Source organism: Falco rusticolus, chromosome 7 (genome assembly GCF_015220075.1).
Source record: "Falco rusticolus isolate bFalRus1 chromosome 7, bFalRus1.pri, whole genome shotgun sequence".
NCBI classification, from domain to species: Eukaryota; Metazoa; Chordata; class Aves; order Falconiformes; family Falconidae; genus Falco; species Falco rusticolus.
In genome coordinates, this window is record NC_051193.1 from 72,563,857 (window position 1) to 72,579,128 (window position 15,272).

At 41.2% G+C, this 15,272-nt stretch overlaps 1 protein-coding gene across 2 annotated transcripts in view; it reads right to left on the bottom strand.

Moving 5' to 3' along the window:
• Positions 1-15,272, bottom strand: part of SPTBN5 (spectrin beta, non-erythrocytic 5) — a 101,538-nt gene that overhangs the window by 44,500 nt on the left and 41,766 nt on the right. For both annotated transcript variants that reach the window (XM_037393666.1, XM_037393664.1), the window contains exons 35-36: positions 13,176-13,379; positions 11,784-11,933 (exon numbers count right to left, since the gene is read on the bottom strand). In XM_037393666.1, the coding sequence (XP_037249563.1) occupies positions 11,784-11,933; positions 13,176-13,379 (354 nt within the window). The remainder of the gene's footprint in view (positions 1-11,783; positions 11,934-13,175; positions 13,380-15,272) is intronic.

A 15,272-nucleotide genomic window follows, 5' to 3' on the forward strand; every position in this document is an offset into this window, starting at 1 on the left:
TCCACAAGGGCTGTGTCTTCTTGACTCTGGATTATTTTTACTGCTCTCCTCCAGATTCTCTTCATTTCCACTTATTTTGAAATGAGTTTCCTAATACTTGATGCCATAAGTGGCAATCAGCAACAAGGCTGTCTGAGTGAAGGTAGTGAAGACAGCAGAGAGCTTACGTGTGCCTTTCAAGCTGTAATCTTCTGCGTGTATCTGTGCATGGTGTTTTAACTTGTACACAATACCACGAACCAAGTTCACCTTGCAATCTACTGTAAGCTTCCATAAACTTCTCAGAAGAACTGCTATCAGACCAACTGGTCCCCATTATATCTTTATGCAGCTGGTTATTTCTGAAAAACGTCACAGCTTGCACCTGCACCAAGTGCACTACATCTGTTATTTTTCCAGGCCATCTTTCCAACTTGCCTGCATTCATTTTATTTACTGTCTGTCCTGTCATTTCTGACACAGAGAGACCTTACTTTAAAATAACAAATGCAATTTTAAGGAAACTGACCTCTGCACTATTCACTTTTGACACTGTGAGAACCTTTTCTAACTAATTCACACACTTCTGAGGCACACCTGTGTTTCTTGACTCTTTTCTACTGTTAACAAAACTGGCCTCCCAATTATTTCTGCCATGCCTTCTCCTACCTTCAGTTTTGTCAAATGCAAAAGAACAAACAATGTAGTTACCTATTAACAAAAAAATAAGCTTTTCTGCAAGCCAGTAGGAATTTATTCTTTTCCAGTGGATTTAGTTGCCTGCAGGTTCTTCCTTTATTGAATGACAAGATGACAGCAGGACAAAAAAACCCTAATCAGAGGCTGTGATGGGACATGAGCAAAAATTACCTGTGGACAAGGTTCACAGGGGAGTAAGTATGACTGGAAAGACTTTTGAAGCTCAGGCTGCTATGAGGGACTGTGTTTATCAGCTGGGATATAGCACTGTGTAATCCATTCTGTGAGCTCACGGAATCCTAGGTATTTGGATAAGATTGAGAAATTCTAGCCAGCAACTCTACCTGGGTAAAGTACAATTAGCAGAGATGGAAGAAGAATTTGAGACCAGTAATACAGTGCGAAAGAATTAAGAGGCAAGAAAGAAACCGAGTAGAATCAGTGAACCAACACAACCGCTAATAGTTTCAGAAGATGGCTGGTGAAGAACCTAAGTTAATTTGTGCCTTAAAACCACAGACATGCACAGGAAAAATAACGTCTAAAGAGATCTCTCTTGCTTTGCAAAACATTGCTGTTCCACAGCAATCTTACAGGCTGTTTTTTATAGGACAGAAAAGATACTCTCTGGCAGCTGCTTTAGAAAACCAGTAACGGTGCTCGCTGTCGGCACAGAAGCACTTGATGACTGTCTAACCCCACAGAGTATCTTCTGAAGAAGTTTCCCAGGCGCATGTTGTGTGCAGGGGAATCCACACCTACGGGTTGGGGTCTGAGTGCACCAAAAGGCTGTGGTGGCCCTGAGCATCCCCCAGATGGCCCTCCCAGGGGTCCCCCAAGGCTCAGCCCTGGCCAGCCTTCCTGAGCTGCGCTGAGGGGAGGTCTGAGCCTGCCCTGGTCCTCCTGGACAGAAGCCAGATTTCAGTCATTACCTCGCTCCACCACCTTGATCTCCAGCTGTTGATGGACCTTGTTACTGCTGCTGCCAGTCGGTCCTCCTTGGCAGCTGTGACTAAGGGGACTGACAGGCAGACCTGGCCTGACTTTCTCGTTCATTTTGGGGACTTAATGAGAGGAATATTTTGCATATACAGAAAAATGCACAGAAGAATATCATGCCCAGGCCAGATGTTCAAACTGCTTTTTAATAACCTATGCCAATTATCAGAAGAAAGGTGAATAAATCCCAACACGGTAATCGCTGTCAAGAAGAGGGGAAGGCCACTGTACAACAGACCTAAGTTTTAATAAGTCTGGCCCATTACATTAATCACCAGGATGCCTAAAGAAATACATTAACATTAATGCCTCTGTTATGCATGTTAAATACGACCCCCACCCGAAGACAAATACTGTGTCATTCAAACTTTAATCCTTTGATCTGTCCTATTCATCAAGTGTGTGAAATTATGACAGTTTGTTTGGTTTTAGTTTGCTCTTGTGGAGGAAGATCTCTACACGTGTGTATTCCAGATCTGCCTACTGTGATGCTCTGTTAAACCACCTATAATTACCATCCATACTTACACTGCTGTTACTATCACGGAAATAAAACGTTATTGGCTAGATTTAACTCACTCCTGTTTGGGGTACACAAATGTACAGTCACATACTGCTTGTCTATTCTGGTGTTTTAAACACTGCTTTAAAAGCACTGTGGCTTCTCTGTGATATTTTGTGGATTATCTGCCAATTTTGGTCAAAGAAGATTCACCTGAGGAAGCAGAAAATTCCTGTAATTTTCCACATGTTACTCCTCAACCTTTATTTAGCAACTGTTAGCAGTGAAACTGCAAACTCTGATACCTGAAATGCTCAGCCATTAGTTTCTCTGCTCATATATCTGTGGTGGAAGAAAAAGGCAATGGATATCTACTGGTAAAGACGGTTACTTTCTTTGGAAAAGAGAAGAGAGACATCTGAGAGCGGGCGTGTGGGACGGTGAGTCATAAGCAGCTGCCACTGGAGTTCTCAGTGCCTTGCTCCCACTGAAAATCACTGCACACAAGTAACACCAAGCGTTCAAAGCCCCATTCCTTTAGCTGTTACAGCAGTGGGAAAAAGTCCTCCTGAGTTCCAAAAGACTTGGACCAGGTTCTCCAAGTAGAAGCCTGGGCAAATGCTCTTGGGTACCCAGGTTTTAATACTGAGAAAGAAAACTGGTGCACAAGAAAACCGGCTGCCTAAGTTACAGGAGAGGCGACAGCAGTGCGCTTAGAAGAGAGCAGCCCCAGCAGTACTAACAGTGCTTCTTGGAGAGCTGGTGAGGTGAAAACTTTCCACTCGTCTTTTGAATACAAATCTTACGAGAGCAATTGCTAGAATCAGAACTGCAACATTTTTTTCATTTAAGCATTTGTTATACCAATCTGAAAGCAGAATGGAAACTGGCTCCCATGCTGCAACGCTGGCCTGTGGTCAACTACATCACTTTTTGGCATATTTTTAGACAGGTCCCCAAACTCCTGCTTTGAATGAGATGTGTTGATTTCACATACAAAACACTGCATAGCTCTCCTCAGGTAACATACCAGGCACACAGCAGGTATAAACTTTCTTTCAAGTCTGTTTCTGTTATGAATCATGGCCCATCATCAGGAATGTAATGTTCAGCCACATAAAACACCAAAGACTTCACCACTGGCTACATAATGGGCTCATTTTTAAGTGAAGACTTGCAAAGATGGTTAAAACCACAAAATGAACTTGGCCCTTTCTGAGATTTGAGATGAAGCATGAAACAAATAGCAAAGTTGTTAACAGTGCAAAGCACAGAAGCAGAGGTTTTAACCCTACTTAACTGCAGTTCTTCACCATTTCTGAGCTCATTGCATAAATTTAGCCACGCTATCATAAGACTTCTTACATACAAGCTAATGCAGAATTAAATGCAAAAAAAAGTTCACTTTAAATAAAACAGTACTACATACACACTTCATGTGACAGAACAGGCCAGCTCTAACTGTTGGAGAAAAACTGAATAAAACATTTTAGTCATTAGGGTAACTATGCTCTCTGGATGCTGCAACTTCACATTTATATACACTAGGAGCTGACACAGCCCTAAGGGAAACTTGCCTTCCAAGAAGTGTCATTTTTATTTCTCTAGAAGAAAAACTATTTTAAGTATTTGTGCAAATTCACTCCCTTCTCCTGCTTCTGTTCTTCACAGTATAACAAGCTCCACAGGTTTTGCCCCTCACTGCCTGCCCTTGACTTGCTGCTGAGATTGCTGGAACTCCACTGAAAATCTTTCAGCTCTAAGCATGTACTAAAAGCCAGATTTACTCCCCGTTTTAAATGACTTCAATTAAAGCATGTAATCAAGTCCAAACTCTCTGCCAGGTAGATAACAACAAGGTTTGATTTGATTTACTTCTGATGAATGAAAATACAAAAAAGAATTAATGAAAAAAATTTTTAGCAAAGTAAATAAACGCACTTCATACCATGATTATATATGGTTCACAAATATGTTGTACTACGCTTCATTTGAATAAAAGTTATAACAAGCTATCATGCTAACAAATACATACACCTCTTCTATCATAGTGACATCACTGTATTATTGGCCTCTGGCCTCACAATCTAGATGCAAAGTTCTAATGTTAAAAGTATTTAAAATTTCCTTCCCCCCTCCCACTGCATACTCTCTCATTGGCATAATTATCCGATATTGGAAATGTACATGGGAAAAATACAGACAGAAGTCAGCACTCGTTTTCTCATAACTGCTCCAATCCCTTACTCCCACCTATCTCCTCCTCCTTCAAAATTCACAACCTCAACCTCTATCCTCTAAGTAGTAGGTGTCAGACTAGAATCCTATGCCCACAAAACATCATCAGTGAAATAATTACTTATGAAACATTTGTCTGAAGGCAGACTAACTTCCTCTTAAACTCCCCATAGCTTCACTGCTAGAAACTTAGCTGCAGTATCCAGACTTGAGATGCTGTGGAGACTGAATTCCTTTCATTTCCCTCAGGAAAGGGTGGTACCTCTCTTTTTTTAAGGGGGGTGGGGTATGTGTGTGTGAAGTGACATCTTCTTACACACTTAAATATTTTGGGTTTTGAAAAGAAGTATTACTTTTAAAAGTTACAAAACCAGGAATTAACTGTCTAGAAAGAAATACAGCATAATCTGCAAGTAAGAAAATTAAAACAGTGAAACAGAAAAAACAAAGAAAAACTACACTGAGGATTTGTCCCAGGTCCCAGACTGACTAGCAGAGAAGAAAACCAGTTCCTGGCTCTGAAATCTTGAACCTTCACAGTGCTGAACACTATGACCCAATTATGCAAGCTCTGTAAGCACATGCATAGCACTGAACATGTCATGTTGACAATAGTACTCTAATGGTTAAAATGAAACATTTGTTAAGTGCTTGAGCAGATCAGAGTGCTCAGCTTCATTTCGAATGCATTAAGCTGTAGCTCCAGTCTCGGTGACAGCAGAATGCAAGCAGCTTTCTGATTGTCTCAAACATCATCTCTCAGGAGTGGGAACATGGTAGGAAGCATACAAAAAGAAATCCACATGGCTTCATTAACAGAACTTAATACTTCTGTTTGCAAACGTTCCTAGAATGGAATGGAAATCTTCACCGCTTTCCTCCCAGATCCAAAGGATGCAATATTAACAGCGATAGATGGACACCACGTGCTCTCTGTGTGTTTGGAAGTTGAAGACGTGGTGTGAGCTGGTATGTTTGTCAAAAGGTTCTCAGGGCATAAGCTCTCCAGAGTGCATGTTTCCTGGGAAGGTCTCAAACCAGATCTTGCCCAATGGCTAGAAAGTAATCCTGAGCAGCAAACTGGATTCATTGATAGAGAGAGGCCGGCCCCCATCTCCACAGGGTGAAAAGGTGGACCAGCTATATCTGAACCATGCGTTTTGATAAAGGCTGTTGGACTTGGGCTTCTTCTAAATTCTCTTACCACATGGATAGGCATAGCAGTCCAAGGGGTGGCAAGTATCAGGGTGATTTTGGAAACCTTATGGTGAGCAGGTGTTAGACCATCACATGGAGTCCTCCTGAACTCTGGCCTAGATGAAGGGTGGTTCTGAAAGACAATCAGCTCTGGATTTAAATCCTTGCTCGTGACCTCATTCCCACTAGCTGTATCTTCTCTTCCAGTCAGCACAGCTGGGGACAAACATACATCTCTGGAGACAGTCTGCTGGGGAAGGCCAGGATACTTAGAGGAAGTCACATGAAATCTGGTGATTTGAAGGGCTGGAGACCCACCTGAAGGGAAGTCTTGTTTTGGTTTCTGGGATCCTGTTGGAAGACCGGCTGGAGTTTCAGGCACCTTCTCTAACTGCGGCATGAGCAGGCCTGAATGAGCATGACTGCCTCCAGGGGAATCTGCTTGAAAAGGCTTTATCGTCAAGCTGCAAGTTGAAATGTAAAGCTTCATTGAAGCATGGAGGTCTGGCATTTGCACACTGCACTGGCTACAGCCTTGTTGGGGTGGGAGAGAATTGCAAGGTTCCAGGGATGCATGCAGATTTTTGCTGCCAAGTGTAGAAACAGCTGGAACAGCAGACAGATCAACATCCAGCTGTGATGTCCAGCTTGGTGGAGCTTTGCAGGAAAGGACATCAGAGGGCAAAGACACAGCAAGCTTCAAGGGACTGTTTTTTTCGGGAGAAATATGATGAACACTTTTTTCTCTTTTTGAATATTGCTTGTAAGATGCAGATGTTGACCGAATGCCAGAAACCTCATATCCACGTCCCCGGGGGTCCCTGGGAGGGCTGGAACACCTGGATGCCTCATCAGAAGGACTGACACAGCGACTAGTGATCCCAAAACCTTTCCTCCGGTCTGTGTGTGCCAGGATGACATCTAACCTTGAACAGTAAGCTTCAGAAGACACACTGCTTGGTGGTGAGCTGGCATTTCCTGCAGCAACTGCCTGACCGGTGGGAGGATGCCATGCTGATGCTGGCACCTTTTGAAAAGGCCTGTCCCGCACAACAGATTCAAAAGGAGGAGGTGGGGTCATTCTGCTGGAAGACAGCATCACTTCCACAGTGGAGATATAGGTTGCAGATGAAAGATTGCAGCGATGGTCCCTGCATGACATTCTGAAGCTTAGTCCTAAACGATGCAAAAATCAAAGCCACAGGAACTTGCCTTTCCCCCTGTTTTTAAAACCAACTCCTAATCCTTTTTCCTTTGGCACTGGAAATTTCCATTCTTCCTCTGAAGCAAAGGAATGAGAGATGAATACACCTTCACCAGAAAAAAAAATTACAAACTAAGAAAATCCACATTCAAAATAAAAATGCACAGCTCTTCCAATACTGCTACCATTGCCTGTCAGGTCTGCAAAGTGATACGAGTGTGGGATAAGCAGAAAGATAAATTACAGAGCATAAGGCTCTGCTCCCTGAGTGTTCTGACAGTGAGACTGCAGACAGAGTAGGAGGGAGCCAAAAACGCCTGCCAGAGACAGCCTGCGAACTCACTGTTATTTCATCTGCGAAAAAAAGGAAAGCAGCTAACCTGAGCAATGCATCTGCTGCTGTAAAAAGATTAGAACAGAGCAGAGTGTACTGGACACTGCTTCTGCTCAAAGCAAAAATGATTTTTTTGCTTCTTTCTCTTTTTCAGCTGTTGCTTGTCTGCACTCCAAATGGCAAGATCTGAGTTTCCAGGCCTTAGGAGAGTTTCCTGTAAGAGTTCCATGCACTGGCACAACCGAATTTGTAATAATAAAAAAAAAAACAGAGAGATAGATGTTTGCCTAATTTTGTCCACATGTGCTCTATTTTCTTTAGCATAGAACAATCCTAGACTAAATATTGCAGAAAACCTTCTAAGGTTTAAGTAACCTGGATGTAATATAAGTTGCTGGCATAAAGTCAAACCTGTAACACTGGCATCGACAGCAAATGAGAAAGCAGTTCTCAGTAGTAGTTCTTAGCTCTAAAACATTCCTCTATGGCCTTCTTCCTTCCCCTCTTCCTTGCCGCTGGGGGAAAGACTTGTTCTAAAGCATATGAAGTACTGGGAAAACAGGATCAAAAAAATTATGGGGTGGCAGAAGCTGCCTTCTCACACACTTATTTTGCAGATGTGCAAAGTAAAATGCACATGACTGAGCTTTACCTCAAACACAAAAGTCAGATGAAACATAAGGGGTGGAGAGATTTATACTTGTTTCCTGACAGGAATCCTTTTTGCATGTGTGCTTGCTTTTGTCCTTTCTGAAAGCACTAAATGACAAAATTCCCATTGGGAAAGTAGTCCGATAGTCTTCAAGTGATGCCTTGGCTGAATACTTTTTGAAAACGCATTTGAAAGGACTGCTTTCCTACCATCCTGCCTGTCTCCCTAGGGACCAGAGTCTGCATCACTATGCAGCCACATTTTAATTCCATATAGTAGTAGTAAAGCTGCATCCAAAAGGAATACATTCCTCTTCCAATTTTTTTTCAAATGCAGAGAAGTAAAATACAAATAGTGGCTAAGGAACTAAGTGAAGCAATGAACTAAGTTCATTGCCAAACTGTATATAGCGATCCACAAGGCAGACGGTGGCAGCTGCAAAAGACAGCTCTGCAGTTCTTGCTATTTCTCTCTCATTCAGATGGGAGTCTAGCAGCACAGGAGTGACTCACTTGAAGAATGACCACACTTAGAGATGAGAGAAGAAAAGCAGTGGGGGGATAGTCTGGGAATACAGGAATTCCAGCCATAGAGGAATCAGAATTGTGGTACCGTTTCTATTCAGGGCCAGGCTGACGCACTACGTATTAAGGCAGAAGGTAAATTCCATCCTGTTCTTCTGTGAACAGCAGCAAATGAGCCACCTCTTGCAATGATTTGCCTTCTTTGTTGATTTCATCCCATAAATTCTTCAAACACAGCTTATTTTGTATGTAAACACATATACCTCTGTCGTCTCAGCAGCATAACAGCCTAAACCTGCATCACTGTATTTATACTCACTGTGGACTGACATTGCTCTCGACACTGAGGTGCTCATCAGCATTGCCAGGTCTCAAATCAGTAAAACTAACTTAAAGACAGCAAAATATGATTTAAAATGCACAGGTAGCAATGGAATATGAAGTATAGCTGAGACATACCATGAAGAAAAGGCAGCTACCTAGGAACATTGGCTTGCCTGAGAGCTAAAGAGTATTGGTGAAAGCACTTTTGCTGAAGTGTCAGCTGTGGGTTAAAAGCAAGATGACAAGAATGGACAACTCAGGAATGAGTCACTATGATGGAAGAAAGCTAGTAGCTCATGAAAGGAAAGCTGTTCACAGTATCGGCCTAACTGGTGCATCCAGAGTAGCGGAAGTTGAAACTCATCCTGAATGCTCACAGCTCACTGAGGATCTGTTTGCTTGCATCCTTGGATATGAACAAACTCAGCATCTTTTCTTCCCATCTAACAGCACTTGCATATTTCCTGGGTTAAATTTCAGCACTAATCCATAACAGTCTCTTCTAGGCACTGTGGTACCTTGGTGATGGTAGGGACTATTGTCAGTGAAGAAGGAAACATATGGCTGACTCTGATAATTTAGAAATCCATGGCATTCTGTAATTCCTTCATGTACTGTAGGTAGATACATGGCCACCAACTGCAGTATCAGGGACATTTGTCTATATGGCAACACCACTAAGACCTACTTTTTTATAACAGTAACTCTGAGAGCATGCAACTGCAATTCTTTACATGTACAGACCTCTCACAAAAGGAACAGTTCTTCAATCCGTGGTAATCTTCTGAGGATTAAATATAAGCAAAAAGAGAAACAAAAAGTTTATGAATCTTCCTTCCATAGCCAGAGGATTCTTTTCAACGTAAGTGTTCTTTTTTTTAAAAAAAAAATAATTCAGAGGCAGAGGGTGGTGGAGCGAACATGAGAGCGTATGCATGCCTCCCTCATTCTCTATACCTGCACGGATGAGACCAACTTGTCATCATTCCCCTCTCCTTATTTTCTTGTCATTCTCCCTGACGGTAAAATATCTCTGTGAAGGGGTGCTGGGAGGGACAGCCAAGTATCCATGCTTTACTGTTCCACCTCCTGAACTCAGTTCTCACTGTGAGTACCAGGCTCCTTGGAAGTCCACAGAGAAAATCCTATGAAAGAAAGACTCTTGATAATAGAACTGCCCTTCATGATCCTCAGGGTCACAGTCTTCAATCTAGGCTTTGCTTTGGTTGAAGAAACTTGTGGTAGGAGGCAGGCACTGTAACTGATCCTACCAAGAGCATTTCCCCAGTCTGTAATGAACACCCACCCCTTCTGTAGCAGTCTACCTCAGAGCATATGGCAATGGTAAATTCACCTGAATAAAGAAGTAATATGAATTGCAGTTTACTTGTACAGAATGTGCTGAGGGCATACCAGAAATGCCAGATGCAGCCTCTTTCATGTAAGGGTAACATAGTCTTTTGCCACCAGGACTCATGACTGAGGGGCAAGAAGAAACGCTACCCCATAGTAGCTTCCTATGCATTTATTTACCTCTGAGGTATATACAGCAAAGCAGATGCCACAGCCACAGAGTCTCTGCATGTTGGCTGATCTCCATTTCATGAAAAGAGAAAGAATACAGTTGAAAAAATTAGGTAGAGTTTATATTTTCCCTGACAATGCTACTCATGCAGGAGCTTAGCTTACAAGCAGTATCACTGCTTGGTAGGAAATCGAGACTGATATAATGCAAATTGTGCCATTTGTTAATTAAGCAACAAATAAAAAAAATTATGGGCAGAACTATGTAATATTTTATTCCAGAAACTGAACCAAGGTGAAACACTCTTAGTTTCATGTTTCAGCACCAACTCAGAACGCAGGCCATGCTTGCCAAGGGTGCCAATTGTAGGGAATTATGGAGATACGCATTTTCTTCAAGGAATGAGCGGCAGAAGGCTCCAAGCCCATGAGTCCCAATGGGTTAAGTACCACCACATGGCACAGTTCAGGGTCGGTTTTCCAAAAGGTTTAGTGCCAGTGACAAAGCACTGGTGGAAAACAGAGCTCAGCACAAACTGAGAGCCATTCATTACATTATGCTGCCAGTGGTCTTGGAGAATTAAGAATTATAGTTCCTTAACAAAAAATGACCCAGAGATACAACACTCCTTCAGCTTTGCTTCAACCCTTCAGTTGGGCAATCTTCAATCCTCTGATGTGGTTTGCATGCCAAGTCTCAGCACACATACAGCAATCTATCAATCCATGAATTTGCAGAGTGTGACTGGAAAAGATGTCTGAATTCTGCACTCAGTTTTGTCACAGCATATGTCAGACCTCAAGCTGGAGCCTTTTAGAAGGTTGCATGAATCCAGGAAAGTGCAAGAACAACAAAAGATAATCTAATATTGGTGGAAAAAAAATCTATTTCAAGAGCTGCAAAATGATTATAAGAACTTCCTTCTGTCTTTGCATTAACTATATCAGCTCGTTCTTCTCATGAGAGGGCTTGTTTCATTAGCTCATCTTTCTCTACTGCATCCAACAGAAACTAATATTCCTTACAATCAAATTCTTTCAGTTGTTGTCCACACTGCTATCAACCGCCTTGCAGAACCGAGAAGTCAATTCCTTTTCCTGGATTAACTCACACTGCCAACATCCATATCCTACTAGCTGCATTTCCCCAGCGCTAACCCTCAGCCTGGGGTGAAGTTTCCAGCAAAGTAATCTCCCTGTCCTCCTTCAAATACTGTTTACAATTTCCCTTCTCTCTGAAGCACACAGAACAACTTGCCAGTGGCTAAGCAGTTTGCATGCAAGTTGACTAATACTGGACTGTTGACTCCCTCTTCTGTTGTGACTGATCTGCTGGCTCTTGTGTTCATTTGCAATGAATTATCTTTCAGCTAAGGATCATCTTTTTGCTTCTGGTTCCACACCTAAGCCCCATAAGAAATGCAGGTGCTTGTACATTGCTACGGTCTCCAAGGGATATCACAATGCATATTATAGCAACAAAAAAGTGTGTCTTGTCAGTACACAGGATTTTAAGTTGTAGGCGAACAGCAGTGCCCCTTTTAGTTTGGAAGAGTTCAAATGCTTGAAGGGTTTAAGTACTTACCTCAAGTTTATAATTCACTCACCTCCTGTGAGTTTAGGAGCATGTCCAGGTGATCCCAATCCTTGTAGAACATTTGTTCTTGGTGTATTTTCTCCAGCCACTCCTTTTTCTGTTTCCATTCATTGTATACATTTTCCTTCTCTTCCAACAGAGCCTGTAGCTTCTGCTGAACCTGAAAACCATTTCCAATGGAAAACTCATGTTGGTCTTTATACCACATGGACCAGGGTAAGGTGCGAGGAGAAAGGATTAAGTGGAGTGGTGGATAAGCCCTTTGAATTGCAACAGAATTATCAAACAGAAAAAAGCAGAACAAGCTCTAGCACTTACATCTGGTGAGAAAGAGAATCAGAGGTATCTCATTTCCAGAATGGAGAAGTGCTTCTTACAGCATATACAGCACCCCAAGCCAAGAGCAAAGAAAGATAACTGTTTCACAAGTGTACCTACCAGAATTAAATCCTAATTCTTCATTACTTTTAGTCGTAACAGTGCAATTATAGCACTTCAAATTGGGATAGGACAGATACTTAGAGAAGTTACCAACATACCATATCCTCCTAATCAGTGAATACATGCCTCAATGTTAGACCATGTAATTTCACCTTCCAAACTTTGTATATCCACAGGCCTTCTATAAATATTTTTCCCTACAGTTTTCTACAGGCAAGGGACTTTACAGACAGGAAGATTTCTAGTTACTGTGGTAATACATTGCAATATTCAATTGCAAAATTTTCAGGAATTAGCTTGGTCAGATGGGAGAGTACTTTGCACAAACTCAGCCGTTTTCTGAAGATAATCAAGAGACAAGTTAATGAATTGTCAGTGGAGAAATAAACCAGTACATACTAGAAAAGAGATAATACTGTAAGAATCTTAGAAGCTATTTGTCTTGAGTAAACTGACATTTTGATTTCCATCTCTCATTTGCAGGGAATTAAATATACCAGCAGAAATCATTACTACAGAAAATGTTTCAATTCATCTCTAAACTCTCTCATATGTTTGAGTGTTCTCATTCTTTGGTTGACAGGTTTTTGTCCAGCCTGATCTGGTATGGATATAGCACTGTAATACGAAGCATAGTATTCATGTGAAAACCCAGTTTGGGAAGTTGGCAGAATTATCTCCACTGCTCAGAACACAGCAAACTTCTCAAATAAGCCAGCTTTGCTGCAGTGGGCCCTCAGGAGATGCCAGCACTCGTCTACTGCTCAGGTAGGATATGGAACAGGTGTTTTTCTGCTCAAACTAGGTAACACATTAAGGCAAATGTAAGTCATGTATATGGAAATTGTGTGAGTGTACACATGCTTTTGTATGCTTACAGCACAATATAGTGTAGAATGATAGTTACACTGGTGTTGAGCAGCTGAATGTGTGTGCCCAAACTCAAACGAGCTTCAGTTACCTCCTTTGAAGCTGTTTCCTCATCTTGCAAGAGTGAATGTCCTAGTTGTACAACATGACTGTACTTCTCTTCTCGGGCTTCAATCTCTGCCAGTAGCTGTTGATGCTGGGTAAGTCTCAGGCTGCTAGTAGAAATGTCCCGAATAGTCTCCTTGGCTCTCATTTCCCTTATTATTTCTGCTGTCCATAAGATATAGTCCCACACCTGGAACGCAAGAAAATGTGGAAGCTGAGGTTAGAGCTCAAGCTTGGGTTATCAGGCAGGAAAACCATAAACTAGCTGTTCAACTTTAAGTGAATAATAGGTAATAAAATCACAGATAAGAAAGAAAAAAATTCATTAGGGTTTAGAGTACTTCTAGAATTTTAACAAGGGAGGATAACATGACTGCAAGAATTCCTACATACTGTGATGGATCATAATGTAATATCATATCAAACTGTGTTATATGACATCAATGACAACATGATATCTTTTATTGCCCTTTAGTCTGTCATTTCTTAAGTGTTATTATCTGGTGTTATTCCTTCACAGAGGATAGAATAATATCACCCTACTTTTCTGTGACTTAGCTTTGGCTAATACATGTCTATTTGAAACCTAAGGTGTACACATACTCTAAAACAAGACTGAGAATTTGCAGGTGAAAAACAAATCCACTCACTCTAATAAAGGTGGAAAAAAGGCAAGACAGAAAAAAATGCTTAAGCATTATCAAGTATGCAGATTCAGCTCTTGAATTGTGTGACTATACAACTGAGAATGGCACAGAAACACAGTTCTAGAAGGAACAAGGATGTAATGTTAGTTCACTTTCAAAATCTGATGAACCAATAAACATATTTACAGTACCTTAAAACGCCTGAAGTATTCAGCTGAGGCAATTATGAGCAAGTACATCCTAAACCAAATCTCCAAGAATTATTTTCTGACTGTGACTGGCGAAATTTGTGCAAGTAAAAATAATTTGACATTTTCTGTGACATTCCCTGTATGTCTTTTTCTGAATTTGATTCTGCACCTTCACCAGTCCACTTACTTTAAGCACCTCACTTCAATCTGTAATAGGTGTTTTGCTCTTATGTGTCCATTGGTAAAAAAACAGGGCTGCAAAGGACTGAACTGGTGATTATATGGATGATAAATTAAGTTTTGTTATAATGTGATTATATTTGGATTAGTTTATTTGATTCTGAGTTAGTTAACAATCTTTAAGTTTTTAAGTGTATTTTAAAAAACCTGTTATATATAGTAACTGCTGAAGAAAAACGCTCTTTTACTGCAGAAAACTAAAAATTTTCCTGTTGTGAATGGTTGCTGGCTTTTCTGCTGAAGGAAACTATGTAATGGAAACTGCTTTGTGCCTGTTCCATTTTACTCAAGGATTTTTATCCGTATCATCAAAATTTTGTACAGCTCAAAGCTGGCCAGGAAAAAACATTTTCAGAAAAGCACCACAAAATTGAGATTGGCCAATCTGGGGTCCTAAGAGTTTAGGCTTTAAAGCCAAGGTACTCTTTTCTTAAGGCCAGTGAACATAGCTACAAAATTACTCTAAAGGACTGTGGTCCTTCTAGAGGGGTCCACATAGTGCACACATATTGGCATCATTTTGATTTGTAGAACTAATTACAACAGCTGGATGTCACTGTAGAAACTTGACATTGCACTTGGCATGGCAAACGTCTAAGAATCCTTGAGATTGTAAACTAAGAATTAGGAAAAAAAAATATCTTTATTAATCTCAGGATATTTAATGCAATGAAATGAGTCAAGAGCCAGTAAGAGGTTATTGGACTGCCACTGCCAGCAACATTTAATGACAGACTAGGCATCAGCCTGCAGGAAACACATAAGCAGAGCTCAACTGAGACCATGCTGATCCTAGCACAATCTTCAGAACAAGAACCTCAGATCATTCAGAAGTACTTTGAGCCTATGTCTAAATTCCTCTGCTTTGACAGAGTGTTCTGGAAGGTTTGGAGCCCTCTGCTGTTACCGTGTATTGTCAGTTAGGGCCAGCTCTGCTGTTTAATCAGACTAGAATCGTACTTGATGGAATGAAAGGAGATACACTTGATGACTGTGCGGAATTCT